Here is a 15,008-nt window from a genome sequence, read left to right as displayed (position 1 = left end):
TCTTAAGGGTTGTTGACATTTTGCAACATTTTCTGCAACACTTTCTGGAAGTTTTGCATGTTGCTGAATTATTACATTTAAAAAGCTTTTTCAATCTTTTGCAAACAATAGTGTTTTCTCAAATGGGAGCTTCTACAATAACATTAGAAGAAGAATTTTGGTCCCTTCAAATGTCCCTTTAGGAATGGACTTGACATCTTTCGTGTTGGCTCACAAAAATGTCATTAGTTGGTTATGTTTATGCACATATGTATTATGCATGCTTGTGTTTATTTTTATGCAATTATTATGTGGTTGATAAATTAGTTTTTAACATGCTAAAATAATTTTGAACAAAATAAACATCACATGGAGTTTGGTTTTCAAAATTTATAATGTGGACATAAGATGTAACATGTTATTGTTTTAAAATAAAAACTGGTTTTATAAAAAACGTTAATAACGACAAATTTTGAAATACTCAATTATAAGTTTTAAAATGATGAATTTTGTAACTTATACAAAGGGCGTGTTCGGCACGGAGCTTTTGGGAGCGTTTGAAAGCTTCTAGCTTTTAGCGTTTGACAAAACGCTCTGTTTTAAACAAAATGTCTCGTTCGGCACTACAAGCTTCTAGCGTTTAGTTTAAACAAAACGCTCCAAATCCAAATGCTACTTCATGTAGCGTTTAACAAAACGCTACAAGCTACAAGCTACCCGCAACAAGCCACCCGCTACCAGCTAATTTTGCCGAACACGCCCAAAGTACAAATATATAAGTAATAAAAGGAAGTTTTATTAAAGATATAAAAGGTTCAAATGCGCCCAAACTCAAACTTAATACCGGTTACTAAATTTGAACCGGGTCAAATTATATAAAAACTAGCTTTTTATATAGAACCTGTAAAAGTGATTTTATTTTGAAAATTGGTACCATGGCTTATTATATGCATGTAATAATCACGATATCATATGTTTTTAAAACTATAATTATTAAACATAAAACGATCCATTACAAACATCAAATCTATGCAATTCATTTTGAAAAACACTCGCACATCTCTTGTATGTACTAGTGGGATAAAGGTCACCTAACCGCTTAGTGTTATATTTTGATGGTCGGGGGTGTATTTGTGATTTCTATAATCAAGTTATAGGCCGATTACACAAGTTTTTCAAATTGGATGATTTGATCGGAAATGTTTTGTGATAAAGGATACCTAAGCAAGAGAGTTTTGAGGCATAGATGGGATCAAACATGTCCAATTAAATTTGTTATTAGCCATCCCATAAATTTAGGAATTATATAGTAATATATAATTGATAATCGATATGAACCGGGTTGAATTCAAATGGATGGGCAGTGAAATGTGTGACTTCCGCCTTACGTCATGTTCCTTGTTTGGTTGTGGACTTAGGGCAGATCCACATATTCAACTGTCTATTCGATCTGTATTATATATAATTTGTATTCACTAAATGATCGCAGAAGGAACGGTTATGGTCATATTACTCACTAAGAAAATATAGGATTTTCTTGAGGAACATGCGAACTTTTCTAAAGAACAAAGAAGATACTTTTTATAACAAAAATACTTATGAACTCACCAACTTTATTATTGACACTTTTCAAACCACTTGTATTCTCAGGAACGTTAGTAGACAGGTACCCTCTCAGGTGTTGCGAATACGGAGCATTACGCCTTATCTTTTGTTATAATGTAAATCATGAAATGTTTTGAACATAATGTAAACTTTATATTATTAATACAATGGTTGTTGTTGCTTTGATTACTATTATACAATTGTTGTGATACTGTACATGACGTCCCCCGTCCCCAAACGTTTCCGCCGTTCCGGTTTGGAGGTGTGACAACTTACCACATTATTATTGGTTTCTTTTTAATGATTTTGAATTGGTTTCTCTTTAATGATCTTGAAACTCTTCTCTATTTTATCCGTCCACTTGGATTTCCCTTTCTTCAAACAACTTGTGATTGCGACAACATATTGCTAAGGATTTGTTTGGCAGATCTCTTGTGAATGTTGCCATGCCATGATAATTTTTGCACCTTGATGGTATCTTTGCCTCTTTTTTGGGGGAAGAGGGGGGGGGGAGAGGGTAGTCTCGAATTACCTTCACCATAAAGGAAATCACGTGATTTTGGAAATAAAGGAAATACATGATTTTACCTAAAACACAAGAATATTTACGATTTGAAAATGTTGGTGATTTCTATCACTAATATTATTTAAGTGTAATGAGATTAATTTGTTGATCAACGTTGCCTTGATAAAAAGTTAGGGTGGTGCAGAGTGAACAGTTGTTTAAGTTTGTCTTGTTCATATTTAGGAGCGAAGCCCCTGGACTGACAGGAGTTCGGGGGCAGCGCCCTTGGAAGCGAGGTCTAAGAGGTGGCAATTCTTGGTGAGGTCCAAGGGGCAGAGCCCCTGGGTCGAGCTGATTCTAATTCACGGAAATCCGAATTTTAGAAAATGAACTCGATTTTGTGATTCTAATTCTAGACCTAGTTTTAAGGTGGCTAGTGACATGTGTGTGACAGTTTTCAAACAAAAAGTTATTTTCCTGTAACTATCTTTTGGCAGTTTTTGGACAAGAAGTTATCTCCTGTTAATTGATCATTTTCGGATCAAATTTGGTACACAACACAAGACAACATCTTCTTCACTCTCCATTCTTGAATACTTAGTTTTATCCAATTAGATATTTTCGAGTGTACACTCGAAATGCTTTAATATGAAAGCATGATTCACAACTCTAAGTAATCCAAGTCTTCTTAACCCCGATTTTCTAACAGGAAATGAACCGAGATTATGAAAAATTGAAAACTGGAGATTTAAACAATGGAATTTGGAGACGACGGGTGTCCGACCGATCAAGAGATTTCCTTCCATATAAAGTGTAACACCCAGAATCAGAAAGACGAAGAAAAGGAAGGAAAGGCTCTAAGTCAAGAGTCAACTCGTTGAGTCCAGGGAGGAACTCGACGAGTCGGAGCGGGATCAGGGGCATAGAGTAAGTGACCGACTCGGCGAGTCGGCTAGTGGACTCGGCGAGTCTGGTATGGGCGAGAAAAACCCTAATCCCGGGGGTTGTGCCCTATTTAAAAAACATTACATCCCTTCCCCAGCCTCTTTACTCCCCTTTTGAGATCCAGAAACCCTAAATCGTGAGTGAGAGCCCTTGGAAGCAATTTAGAGCCTAGATAAGTGATTTTGGTGGAAAGGGGCTTGAAGATCAAGAGGCTTGCTGCAAAGGAGTGGTGTAGATCCGGGATCCATTTCAGTTGGAGCATATATTGGAGGTAATAAGCTGTTGCTTTGGCTTTATTGCAAATAGATCTATCTTATGTTTGAGATTTAGGGCATTTTGGGCATGATTGAGATCTATGTCGAGTTAGAGGCCTAGATCTGAGGTTGCTACCTCAGATCTAGACTTGTGATGGTCCAGAAGGTCATAAAGTTTATGTCAATAAGTTATTGGTGAAGGCCCTTTGCCTTAAACCCTAGCCCTAGAGTGTTTTGGGCCTTTAGCTCCTTGGTTTCATGTAAAGTTTGCAACTTTACGTGGGGGATAGACTGTAGAAGAGTGGATCTATGGATTGGAGCCTCTGCATGGCTCGAAAAGCCACTGTATGGATTGAGAACTGGAGAGACTCGGCGAGTCACATGGGTTTACTCGACGAGTTGTATGAATATGTGCATGGGCTCGGCGAGTTGGAAGAACAACTCGGCGAGTCTGTTGAAGATTGCCTAGGACTCGGCGAGTCTGTTCTTGGACTCGACGAGTCAGGTCGCAGAATCCCCAACCTCTTCTGGTTAAGACACAGATCAGTGAGTTGAGCGGTGACTCAGTGAGTTGGACAGGATGGGACTCAGAGATCGTTGAACTCGACGAGTCCTGGGGTGACTCGGCGAGTTGGGTCGTATTTTGAGAGCTTCTGAGTTTAAGGACTCGGCGAGTCTTCGGGTTGACTCGGCGAGTCGAGTCAACTGGAAGGTTGACTTTAACTAGAACTTTGACTTTAACCAAAGTTGACTTAGTTTGACTTCTAGAGTTCAGTTTGGAACTAAGTGTTTTATTGATATTAGTAGCTCGGGGAGCTAGCGGAGCAGCGGTTCAGAGAGTGGTCGGACAGCAGCCAGAGGGTTATCAGCAAAGTCAGCAGTGTGATGTGAGTCTCCTCACTGTTTGTATGGGTCTACGGCCACAATGCCGACCCATTTAGTTTATGTATGGTAGGAAGACCCGGGGGTTAGCCCTAGGCATTATGCATGAAAGACCAGGAGGAGGCTCCTGACACACAATATGTTATTATGGTAGGAAGACCCGAGGGTTAGCCCTAGGCATTATGCATGAAAGACCAGGAGGAGGCTCCTGGCACACAGTATGTTATTATGTATGGTAGGAAGACCCGGGGGTTAGCCCTAGGCAACATGTATGAAAGACCAGGAAGTGGCTCCTGACACACTGTATACTATTATGAATGAAAGACCAGGAGGTGACTCCTGGCACACTGTATGCTGAGTAGCCTAGTAGAGTAGTAGGTATAGTTGTCTTTGTGATGCTTGCATGGAAGACCAGGGGGTGGCCCTTGGCACTTGTCTGTAAGACCCAGGGAGTGGCCCCCAGGATTGACAAGAAAGACCACGTGCGGCCCGTGGCAATACAGCAAGACTATGTTTGGCACATAACACTTTACTTGATTATGGATATGTTTGTTATGTATGGCTCATGGTTACGTATGGTATGTATGGATTAGTTGGTTTGTATGGTATGTGGTATCTGGGGAACTCACTAAGCTTCGTGCTTACGGTTTTCAGTTTTGGTTTCAGGTATTCAGTTTTCAGAAGAGGAGCTCGGAAGGGTTGCAGTGCACACACCATGACAAGTTAGCCTGAGATGTTTACTCTGATAACTAAACAAGTGTTTTGGAAATGAAACTATGATTTGTCATATAAACCCCTTTTAGTATGTTTGAATGACTTAATGCTATGAATCAGTAATGTTTCTAAAAGAAATTTTTGGACTCGAAATTTGGGATGTTACATAAAGTGAGCCTCAACTACTAATGAATCAAAATCGCACTCGTTTGAAGTTAGATTTATTTCCGTCCCAGTTGTCTTTATCCAACTTTTTCATGAATGCTTTGACTAAGTTCTCAATATTCTCTGTGTGAGTAATAGGCTGAAGTTGCAACTACCTTGTGACATCGTTATAGACAAATGACTTTGATTAGTTTCATAAATATCAACTTTATTATTTACGTTTGTATGGTATTTTCTTTTAACCCAAAGCTTTAGTTAACAATTTACACTAGAAACAATAGAGATTTCTTAAAAGCAACATGATTATCCGATATGATAATAGTATGAGCAACACAAGTTCCCTGTAAACTTCTACAAATTTTATCATTTACTTGTGTCCTATATATGAGTCCTATAACATTTCATATACATGGTTTAAATAGAAACTCACACATAAGTATCCTGTTTTGAACCTAGCACATCCCTAATATTTTTCAGATCATGTTTTATGTAAACCTAAATTTCATATCTATTTTATTTTTTACATTTTGGATGTTGACTTTTTTGGAGGCCTTAATTTGTAAAATGAATGAAGAGGGAATCTATTTAATGGCGGAAATTAAGGAGACTAATAAAAGTGCCCGAGCACCAACACAGCATACATATTATTATTGCTATACTTGAGCTCCCCACCAACCTATGAAACCTTCAATTGTTATTTCATCGGAATTAATTCTCACTGAATTTCACTTCTTCCTCGATCAATTCCTCTGTTCTATACTTAGAATTCCGTTTCAATCAATCGGTTAATCATAAATTTTCCTTCAAGTAGATGAAATGGTAACTTGTGTGCCTCGTTCGAAGCAGACTGATAAGCTCGATGAATCAAATCGAAATGGCGATACCAATTCCAGTAAGCAAACTGCGAAAACACTCGCGTCTCAGGTACGTTTGTTTTGTATTCTTCGTGTTTGGAACAGATTATTTCCTTTTTTTTTTTGCATTGTTTAGTTGCTATTCTTAATTCGATTGACGCAGGGATAAAATGTTATGGAATTCTAATTGATCGGATTCTATGTTTTGATAGATCAAGGATATGGCGCTAAAAGCGTCGGGAGCATATCGGGGTTGCAGTCCGTGTACAGGACCGGCAACGATGATGACTCCACAGCAGTTGTTACAGAAGAGTAACGATGCGGAATCAAACTCGTCGGCGTCGGTTTCCGATAAGTTTCGGCAGTCGTACCGGCGAACTGGGAGCAAGAATTCGAGTTCCGGCAGGGTTTGGGGGAAGGAAATGGAGGCGAGACTGAAAGGCATATCGATGGGGAGTGGTGGAGGTGGTGAGGCGGTGTCTGGTACGTTATCGGCGTCGGCGAGTGGCCGGAGACCTGAGCCGATCGTATTGATCGATGAGATTGAACCGAAAGAGTGGGTTGCTCAGGTTGAACCCGGAGTTCTCATTACCTTCATTTCGCTGCCGCGTGGTGGAAACGATCTTAAACGAATCAGGTTCAGGTAACTATTAAAACACTCTTTCTTTTATATTATTTTTATTTCATCTGAATTTTATATCTTTTTTTTTTTAACATATCCTGTATAGTTTCATTTTATTTTACTTCTGATTGCAAGTGATATGAAAATAAAATAATAAATAACCATATGAATACGCACGTATATAATAATACACGCCATAACATATATGAAGTCAACTTATGAGATTGTAGTGTCGCAGTCAGGTGTAATCTGCTTTTTTTAGTTTTTGTAACTAAAGTTCACATCATTTATTATTAAATAAATTTACCTCTTAAAACATGTAAATAATATGCAGATTTCGTTGTCTTTTTTCATGTTGTTTTCAACTATACCATCATATGATAGTAATTATATTTTTAACCTTTATGATTGACTAAGGTTATGTTTGATGTGCATAAATTGGTATATTTTTTAAGCTTATTGCAATTTAATATTTGGTGAGACCATAAAGATAGTTTATCTTAACTTATAAGCTAGTTTTTTGATAAGTTGTTAATTGATTAGTTAAAGTATAAACTAAAAACTAGTTTTTCAGCTAACATGTCAAACACAACCTAAATGATTATTCCCCGAATGCATGTCAATTTTAACAAGTCAAACTTATTTAACCCCCAATTGCCTGGTAGATATCAATTTTTAACTGCAAGTCATCCATTTTTTAACACGGGCACAATAAAATGAGGGGGTCGAGGGGTCGCTCCCCCTTGTGGGGTCAAGGGGTAGTGCCCTTGGTGGTGGATCAGTGGAAAAACATGTTCTGAAGTGGCAAAGATTTATCTAAACTTATAAATAATCTAACGAACAAAATTGCAATGCTATATATGAAGTTGCGGTGTTGGGGTGCGAATTGGACTTGGGTCTGAAGATCCCATGTCTCAAATGTAGGTTGATGAGTTGGATTTTGGGTTTGAAGTGACAAAGATTTATCTAAACTTGTAAATGATCTAACGAAAAGAACTGCAATGTTATATGGGGAGTTGCGGTGTTGGGGGTGCAAATTGGACTTGGGTCTGAAGAGCCCATGGCTCAAATGTAGGTCTGATGAATTGGACTTTGGGTTTGAAGTGACAAACTTGTAAATAATCTAAAGACAAGAATTGCGATCCTATGGTTTCACTATATTAAAAGTTTCATCATTTATCAAGAGCATTATATTTCTTAGGAATTGCAAATTTCAATATAAGTCAACTTTGGGGTTTGTAGCAAGGGTGATATGGCTCGACCATAGAGGTTAAATTGGACTTTGGGTTTGAAGATCCCATGTTGGCATATGGTTTGATGGAAGATGATATGTATATCGATAAGGTGGTGTTAGTGAAGGGTATTCAAGCATGGTGGGTTCGACATAGTTGAGGGTGAAATAAAATATAGGGATGACTAGGGGTAGAAAGGGATGAGTCATAGGATAAGGGAAAGTGATTCTTACATGGTTATAGTTTAGAAAGTGTTATCTAAAACACACAATCTATCTATAATGAGGAATGGTATGCGACCACGACATTCAACTATGAAACGATGACAGAGTTGTAAAACTAGGACTCAATAGACCACTTGGTGTCATCGAGGTGGTTGTATGGGGATGAGAATTATCATGGTAGGGTCATGGGATCAAATTACTAAGTAATAAAAATCAATTTATTTCCATTCGAAAGGTCAATAACAAAAATGTTTATTTATTAAACACATTGTGGATAAATATAAGACATACTATATTTTCTTATGATGTTTCTTAATATATAGAACCACATGATATGGTTACTTTTAATGTTACGTGGTGATCTATGAGAGTAAGAAATATATTATTTTACTCATTAATGCAATCAAAGATGTATAATAACCATATAGTGTCAAATGCAAAAATATGGGATCATGTCTTATTTCAACACAATGTTACATAAATGATCAAGCTCGAGTCCATATCATTTTGGTTTAGTTTGTTCGTCAACAATGCACAGCTTATTATTATGGTTTTTTTTCTTTATCCTTTAAGAATATTCTAGTTAACGAACAATTAAAAGTCCCTACCTTTTTTTGTCTGTGAGCTTTTAGTAATGTTGGAATTTTAGGATTATAAAAAGCATAGAATTTTTTTTTCTTGTTGATGGTTTATTCTTTTTCTTTTCTTTTTAGTTTTAAAATTCTATTTTTTTTAGTTTTTTTATTATTATAAAAACTCTATTTTCATCTCACGTCTATTTCATTGCACAAAACTTTTTTACATATTTATATAATCACACGAATTTTTCTCCTCAAAGTTAACTATTACCTACATTTTTTTGCTTGTATTTGTTTCATAAGAGTATTTTTTTTCCTCTTCAACAAGGTTCCAATTCAAAATTTTATTTATTAGTTTAATCATAACATATATCATAATAAATCTGATAAATTATTTACATTTTTAGATGATATAATATATTAGTTAATCATATAATTAAATGTGACAAACTTCATTTATAGGAAGCTTCAAATTTTATATATTTCATAAAGAAACTTACCTTATTTAAGTTGTGTTTGACGCATCATAATTATCTTATTTTTCTAGTTTTTTTAAGTTGTTATGTTTGACAAATAAAAAATTATTTATACGTTACCATGTATTAGATTAGTTTTTCAAGAGTTTTTTTTTATTTTTTTATTTTCAAATATAGCCTTTAATTAATTATAAAAAACATATTTTTCTAAATGTATTTTGATGTTAGTTTGAATCATTAGCTTGGTTAGTTTTATCAAATATCATATTTTATAAACTAGCTTTTCAACTGGGGGTTAGTTTTCATATAATATAATTTATTTTTTATCTATAAATTAATTTGTAGCTAATAGGTAAATCTGGAAAAGTTTAAATACAAAATGGCCACGAAATGTTATCATTACATTTGACCAATATTTTTTTATAAGAACATGATAGAAAATAGTATATTTAATTGATTCTAGAAGGTTGATGAAGAGTAAATTTAACTTTATATAGAGGTACTATTGTTTTACATCTCTCGAGTCTTGAGTAGGTGACAGGAAAACATTGACATGATCGGTTTCTTTGAAGCTGTCAACACTATGCTAATTATAAGACCAGTCAAATATCATCTGATTTGCCTTCTTTTTATGTGTTGTTTTTATTTTACATAATTGATTATTATATTTTAAAATAATATACATTTATGTTTTTTTTTTCCATAAGAGCACTGGGTGTGGGACTAGACAACGGCGTTTTTGTCTACGTGGACATGCCTTAACGGCTTCATAACATGGGGAACACCATTTCCCCCTAGGTGTTATGGTGTTTCTCGTTGCTGTGATGACATTTTGCAACGGGAGATTAAGCCAATGAAATCATTCTTCTTCCCTTCTCTCTTTCTCTCTCTACATTTTAACTTGTTATAACTTGTTATAACATGGGGAACACCATTTCCCTCCATGGTGTTATGGCTGTGTTATGAGATGACATTTAATATTTGGTGTTATAACTTACCCATACTGAATGCTCTAAAAAACATTTTGACCCGATCTAGATGATTGCAATTCAACTTAACCCACCCAATATTATTATTAAGAAAACTATTTTTTCTTCTTCATTCACATACACAATGCAACAACTATTTTTTGAACACCTTGTTAAAAAAAATAACCCAACATAATTCTTTATTGTAAAATACTTTTATCTATGATCATTTTAATTAATTATAAGATTATAAAATATATTATCATTTTAATTTAAATATAAAACAAAATAATATTTTATTGTATAAATGTTTTTGATTTTATGATTTGAAAAAATATTATTTTTGTTAGCAATCTAATTCAATCTCTCTCTCTCTCTCTCTCTCTCTCTCTCTCTCTATATATATATATATATATATATATATATATATATATATATATATATATATATATATAGTTTAGAATCCTTTTTTATCTATACAATCCAATTAAATTAAATTTTTACATTTGTTAACAATCAAATCCAAACCTGTTTTTTATATATGATTTATGATTAACTTTTATTATATTATGCAAAGTACATACTATATATATTTTCAAATAATAACATGTTATGTTTTCAATCTATATCCCATTTTTTACTATTTTTAGATTATATACAAATTTGTTTTGTTTAATTTTTTTAAAGAATATATTAACATTGGATTTTATTCATAGACAAAATTATTTTATTTTATTTTGAACGGCGGAGAAAATTATTTTATATATTTTGTTATATTTGTTAATAAAATCCACTTAATTACAAAGTAATGTCTATCTAAATTTTTTTTATGAACGAAGAAATAACCAATAAAAAAATGGCGACTATGTTTGGTGGAGCAGGTTTTAATGGAACATTCTTTTTTTCTTATTCAAATTTGATAACCAACTAAACATTTGGATCCAAATGGGTTAAGACTTATTGGCGTCTTTATTTGTGATTTGTGAACCAAGTACCCTTTCACCAATAAAAATAATCTAAGCAATTCATAAAATATATTAATTAAATATTAATAGGGTAATACTTAAGATAACTCAAAGAAAGTGAAATTAGATTTTAGTAATTTTTTTTTTTTCAATTTTTTCCATAACCATGTCACTCTTTTTAAATTACTTATAAATTAAATTACAGTTTTAGATGAAACTTGAACTTTTAATCGTTTGGACTGATAAATATCATGTCAACGTCTCGTACCGTTAGCCTATTAGTGATTTGTATACGTATAAAAAACCAATGAATTAATTTATACTAAAGAAAATATACATTCATATTTTATATCTTTATTTATGACATAGCCCACTAAGAAATTCTAAGACCATTCATATCGATCAATGCAACGAACTTGGTCTTTCATTCATCTGCAACATACGGTTTGTTTATTTTGCATTAGTACATATAAATTACTTTTTAAAAGTGGTAGTTACTATCATATCATCAATTACTTTATATATTTTTTTAAATGTCTTAAAGATTCATTCAAATTAGTACTTTTATTCAATATTAAATTAACATAATTATAATTATTTGTAATTTAAATAAAAAAATGTAAATATATAGCAAAACTAATAATAAATATTTAATTTTGTTTAATTTATTTAACATTTAAATAGTGTTGACATTTCAAAATATTAATTGCAAAACAAACATGTTTAAAATTTGAGAAATTAAGTACCATCATACTTTTCTTCCTAGTTATCTTTCTACCTATGTGAAATGGAAGTTATAAAAATATGACATTTATAATTATTTCATATAGGTAGTAAAATAAATAGAAAGAAAAAATAAGAAGATATTTAATTTATCTTAAAAATTATTGCATTTTAGAGATTTGGTGTTATTCTTTCATAATCTTGTCGAACTTAACAGATTTTTCTATCAATTGTTTTTTCTAAAAATACCACACTTCAAGGTTTAGATAAATAAGCAGGGGCGGAGCTTTATTAGGGCGACCCTTCCTGATTGTTTGGTTAGAAGTAACCCATGTACATTAATTTTATACATATTAGGTCCAAAAATATAAAATTTTGGTTGTGGCCCCCCCTGCTCACTGATTTTTATACATATTATATCCCCCCCCCCCCCCCTAAATAAAATATTGAAGTTCTGCCCCTGTAAATAAGGATCATCACCCATCCTCAAAATTCTACATAAATCATATTACTTGAAAAATCAAAAAAATGTAAATACAATAGTTCATTAAAAAAAACAAAAACAAGAAACTCTTTAATATGCCATGTCTTTTTTAGTATTCTTTGAGGTTCTCTGGAACATCTAATTTTGTTTGGATTCTAGGACACATCTTTAGTTAGAGCATCCACAATGCAAGTAGTATAAAAGTTGAATGGGATGATGACTAGGATTGAATAATAGTTGAATGGAATGTGGATGATGACATGAAGTAGAGTTGAATGGATGAATTGAATGATCATTGGATGCTTCAATAGAAGAGATAAAGTGGTCATTAGGATTGAATAAGTGTTTAATGAGTTGTAGGTGGTGTTGTATAGATGTTTAATAGATGGTGTGACAATCCATTGAACTCTATAGAGTTCAATGGATTGTGGATGCCCTTAGTAAGTTACCAAATAGAGAAAATGTACTGATATTTTTTTTTAAATTTTTCCCTCAAAATTATGCTTTAGATGTTATGGATTTCATTGGCTTGAGGGCCCTAACTATGCTTGTCATACCATGAAAATAATTTGGCCTCGATGGTCCACTTTGGCTGTTTGGCATTGGTTATTTTATTATTAGTTGGGTATATATATATATATATATATATATATATATATATATATATATATATATATATATATATATATATATATATATATATATATATATATGATGGCTTAATCTATTATGGATTTCTTTGTTTTATTCTTGAGTCTTGACCAACAAGTCCTGCAAATGAAATGATTGCAATAATCTTATATCTATTACCCACTTGACATGCTTAATTTATTGTTATATACTTTATTATTAGTTTCCCACATACATATCTCATTTTCATGTATGTATCCAGACACTAAATAACATTAATCAAATGAATAAAAAAATATATACAAAGAAGCGTCATGTCATGTTTGAGAATAAAGCTTAATAGCATTATGCGACAAAGAAGTGGAACAATGTCCTTTGAGTAATATTTAATTATGGATAAACTACAAGCGACGTATTTATGTAAATTAAAAAAACCAAACGAAAAAGATGTTCCTAATTTCATGTTATAATATAAAGGGGAGTTACATGATAGCACTTGCCAAAATCTTGTCTCTTACAAAGTAAAAAAGAAAAAGTAGAATTGTTTTGTTGCTAAAATCTCATTTTGTTTAACTAATGTACATCGATCGTATTGTAACATACAGAGAAATTTATACCTAATATAAGGAAAATATTACACTAGAAAATATTGAATAAAAGGAAATAACACTATAAAGTATAAACCACCTTAACTTGTAATTATTGTTTCTCCCTCCCACAGCCGCGAAATGTTTAACAAGTGGCAAGCACAAAGATGGTGGCAAGACAATTTTGATAAGGTAATGGAACTATACAATGTCCAAAGGTTAAACCGACAAGCATTTCCCCTACCAATGCCTCCAAGATCCGAAGACGAACTAACCCTCGAGTCAAGGGTATTTTAATCATTTTACAATTTCATGTTTAAAATTGTATATATTCATTCACATTTTTACAATTTATGGTTTAAATTTCAATAACATTGTTTATTGTTTCTTTATGTACCCAACAGAGTTCAAAACCCGAATTTCTTGATGTTGATGATAGTCCTCTCACACCAACTTTGAGTAAAGAAAGGTTACCACGGACCTTACAACACCCAACCGGATTCTCATTACCACTTGACCACCACGACTCAAACCTACCACAGGTTAACCATGAATCATGTGGTCTAATGGTCACCCCAAAATTATCAACCATTAGCGGTGTTAAAACAGAAACGTCATCCATAAGCGCTAGCTCATCGAGAGAAGCAGATCGCTCAGGAGAGCTTTCTATTAGCAATGTGAGTGATATCGAGAATGAATGGGTGGAACAAGATGAACCAGGAGTCTACATCACCATCAGAGCTTTTCAAGGCGGCTCAAGGGAACTTAGACGTGTCCGGTTCAGGTTAGCACCTATCTAGTAGAGTTTCATATCAACTATGACATTTTGTCATTGTCTCATATGCCTTCATATATTTTATGATTTTATATATGTCACAACATCATATTTGTTCTTTAGGGCTCTTTGGATTTATTGATTTTAAAATGTATGTTTATTGTTTGTAGCCGCGAAAAATTTGGAGAGGTGCATGCGAGACTCTGGTGGGAAGAGAATCGAGCAAGGATACATAACCAGTACTTGTGATCAATGAATTTTATGGGACGGTGCTTAAATTTCTAGTTTTTGCATATATATCCTTTTGTTTATGTTTTATTTTTGGTGGTTCGCGAGCATAGAACCATTTTTTATGAATTGTTGTTTTATGGTTGGGTTGGTATAGAACTGAAAATTTTGGTATATATATTTTAGTTTAAACAAAAAAAAATGAAAATTTTGTTTAAGAGATCAATGAACATTCAGAATCTTTGTGATAATTATCTAATACAACATTGCATAACAAAGTCAACAATTCTTTTAAAATTCTCAAATTAGTGCCCACTTTTTACACCATATAATTGTTATTTTATATGGTTGTGATATGTTTGTCTTAACAATAAGATAACTTACTATATGATGATAGGTGTTTATTGTACAAAAGTTAACATTAATCTTTGTTAAATTCAATGTACATGTATTACCAACAATCCATGTTCAATGTACATGTGTTACCAAATAATCTTTAAAGTGTTTTAACATAATACCAATAACCTTTTACATTAGTTCATAAACACCACTAATTTTTTGTACATATTTACTTGGTAATACTCAAAGTTTTAAATAATGTTCGACGTGATTT

At 33.1% G+C, this 15,008-nt stretch overlaps 1 protein-coding gene across 1 annotated transcript; it reads left to right on the top strand.

Moving 5' to 3' along the window:
• Positions 1-5,678: 5,678 nt before the first annotated feature.
• On the top strand, positions 5,679-14,561 carry LOC145115508 (protein Brevis radix-like 4). Its single transcript, XM_079051803.1, has 5 exons — positions 5,679-5,973; positions 6,116-6,546; positions 13,527-13,680; positions 13,797-14,176; positions 14,338-14,561. Exons 1-5 carry the CDS (start codon positions 5,866-5,868, stop codon positions 14,414-14,416), a joined length of 1,152 nt encoding a protein of 383 aa, XP_078907929.1. The 5' UTR covers positions 5,679-5,865; the 3' UTR covers positions 14,417-14,561.
• The last annotated feature ends 447 nt before the right edge of the window (positions 14,562-15,008 follow it).

The sequence above is a fragment of the Lactuca virosa genome, chromosome 5 (genome assembly GCF_052849685.1).
Source record: "Lactuca virosa cultivar CGN04683 chromosome 5, Lactuca_virosa_CGN04683_v6, whole genome shotgun sequence".
NCBI classification, from domain to species: domain Eukaryota; kingdom Viridiplantae; phylum Streptophyta; class Magnoliopsida; order Asterales; family Asteraceae; genus Lactuca; species Lactuca virosa.
Note: the sequence above shows the minus strand (reverse complement) of the source record. Positions and strands in the feature narration are given on the sequence as shown.

Bases quoted from the DNA above. Each gene is read 5' to 3' on its own strand.
- LOC145115508 (XM_079051803.1), top strand. From the start codon at position 5,866: ATGGTAACTTGTGTGCCTCGTTCGAAGCAGACTGATAAGCTCGATGAA. The intron at 5,974-6,115 runs GTACGTTTGTTT...ATGTTTTGATAG, and splicing joins CGAAAACACTCGCGTCTCAG to ATCAAGGATATGGCGCTAAA. The intron at 13,681-13,796 runs GTATTTTAATCA...TGTACCCAACAG, and splicing joins AACTAACCCTCGAGTCAAGG to AGTTCAAAACCCGAATTTCT.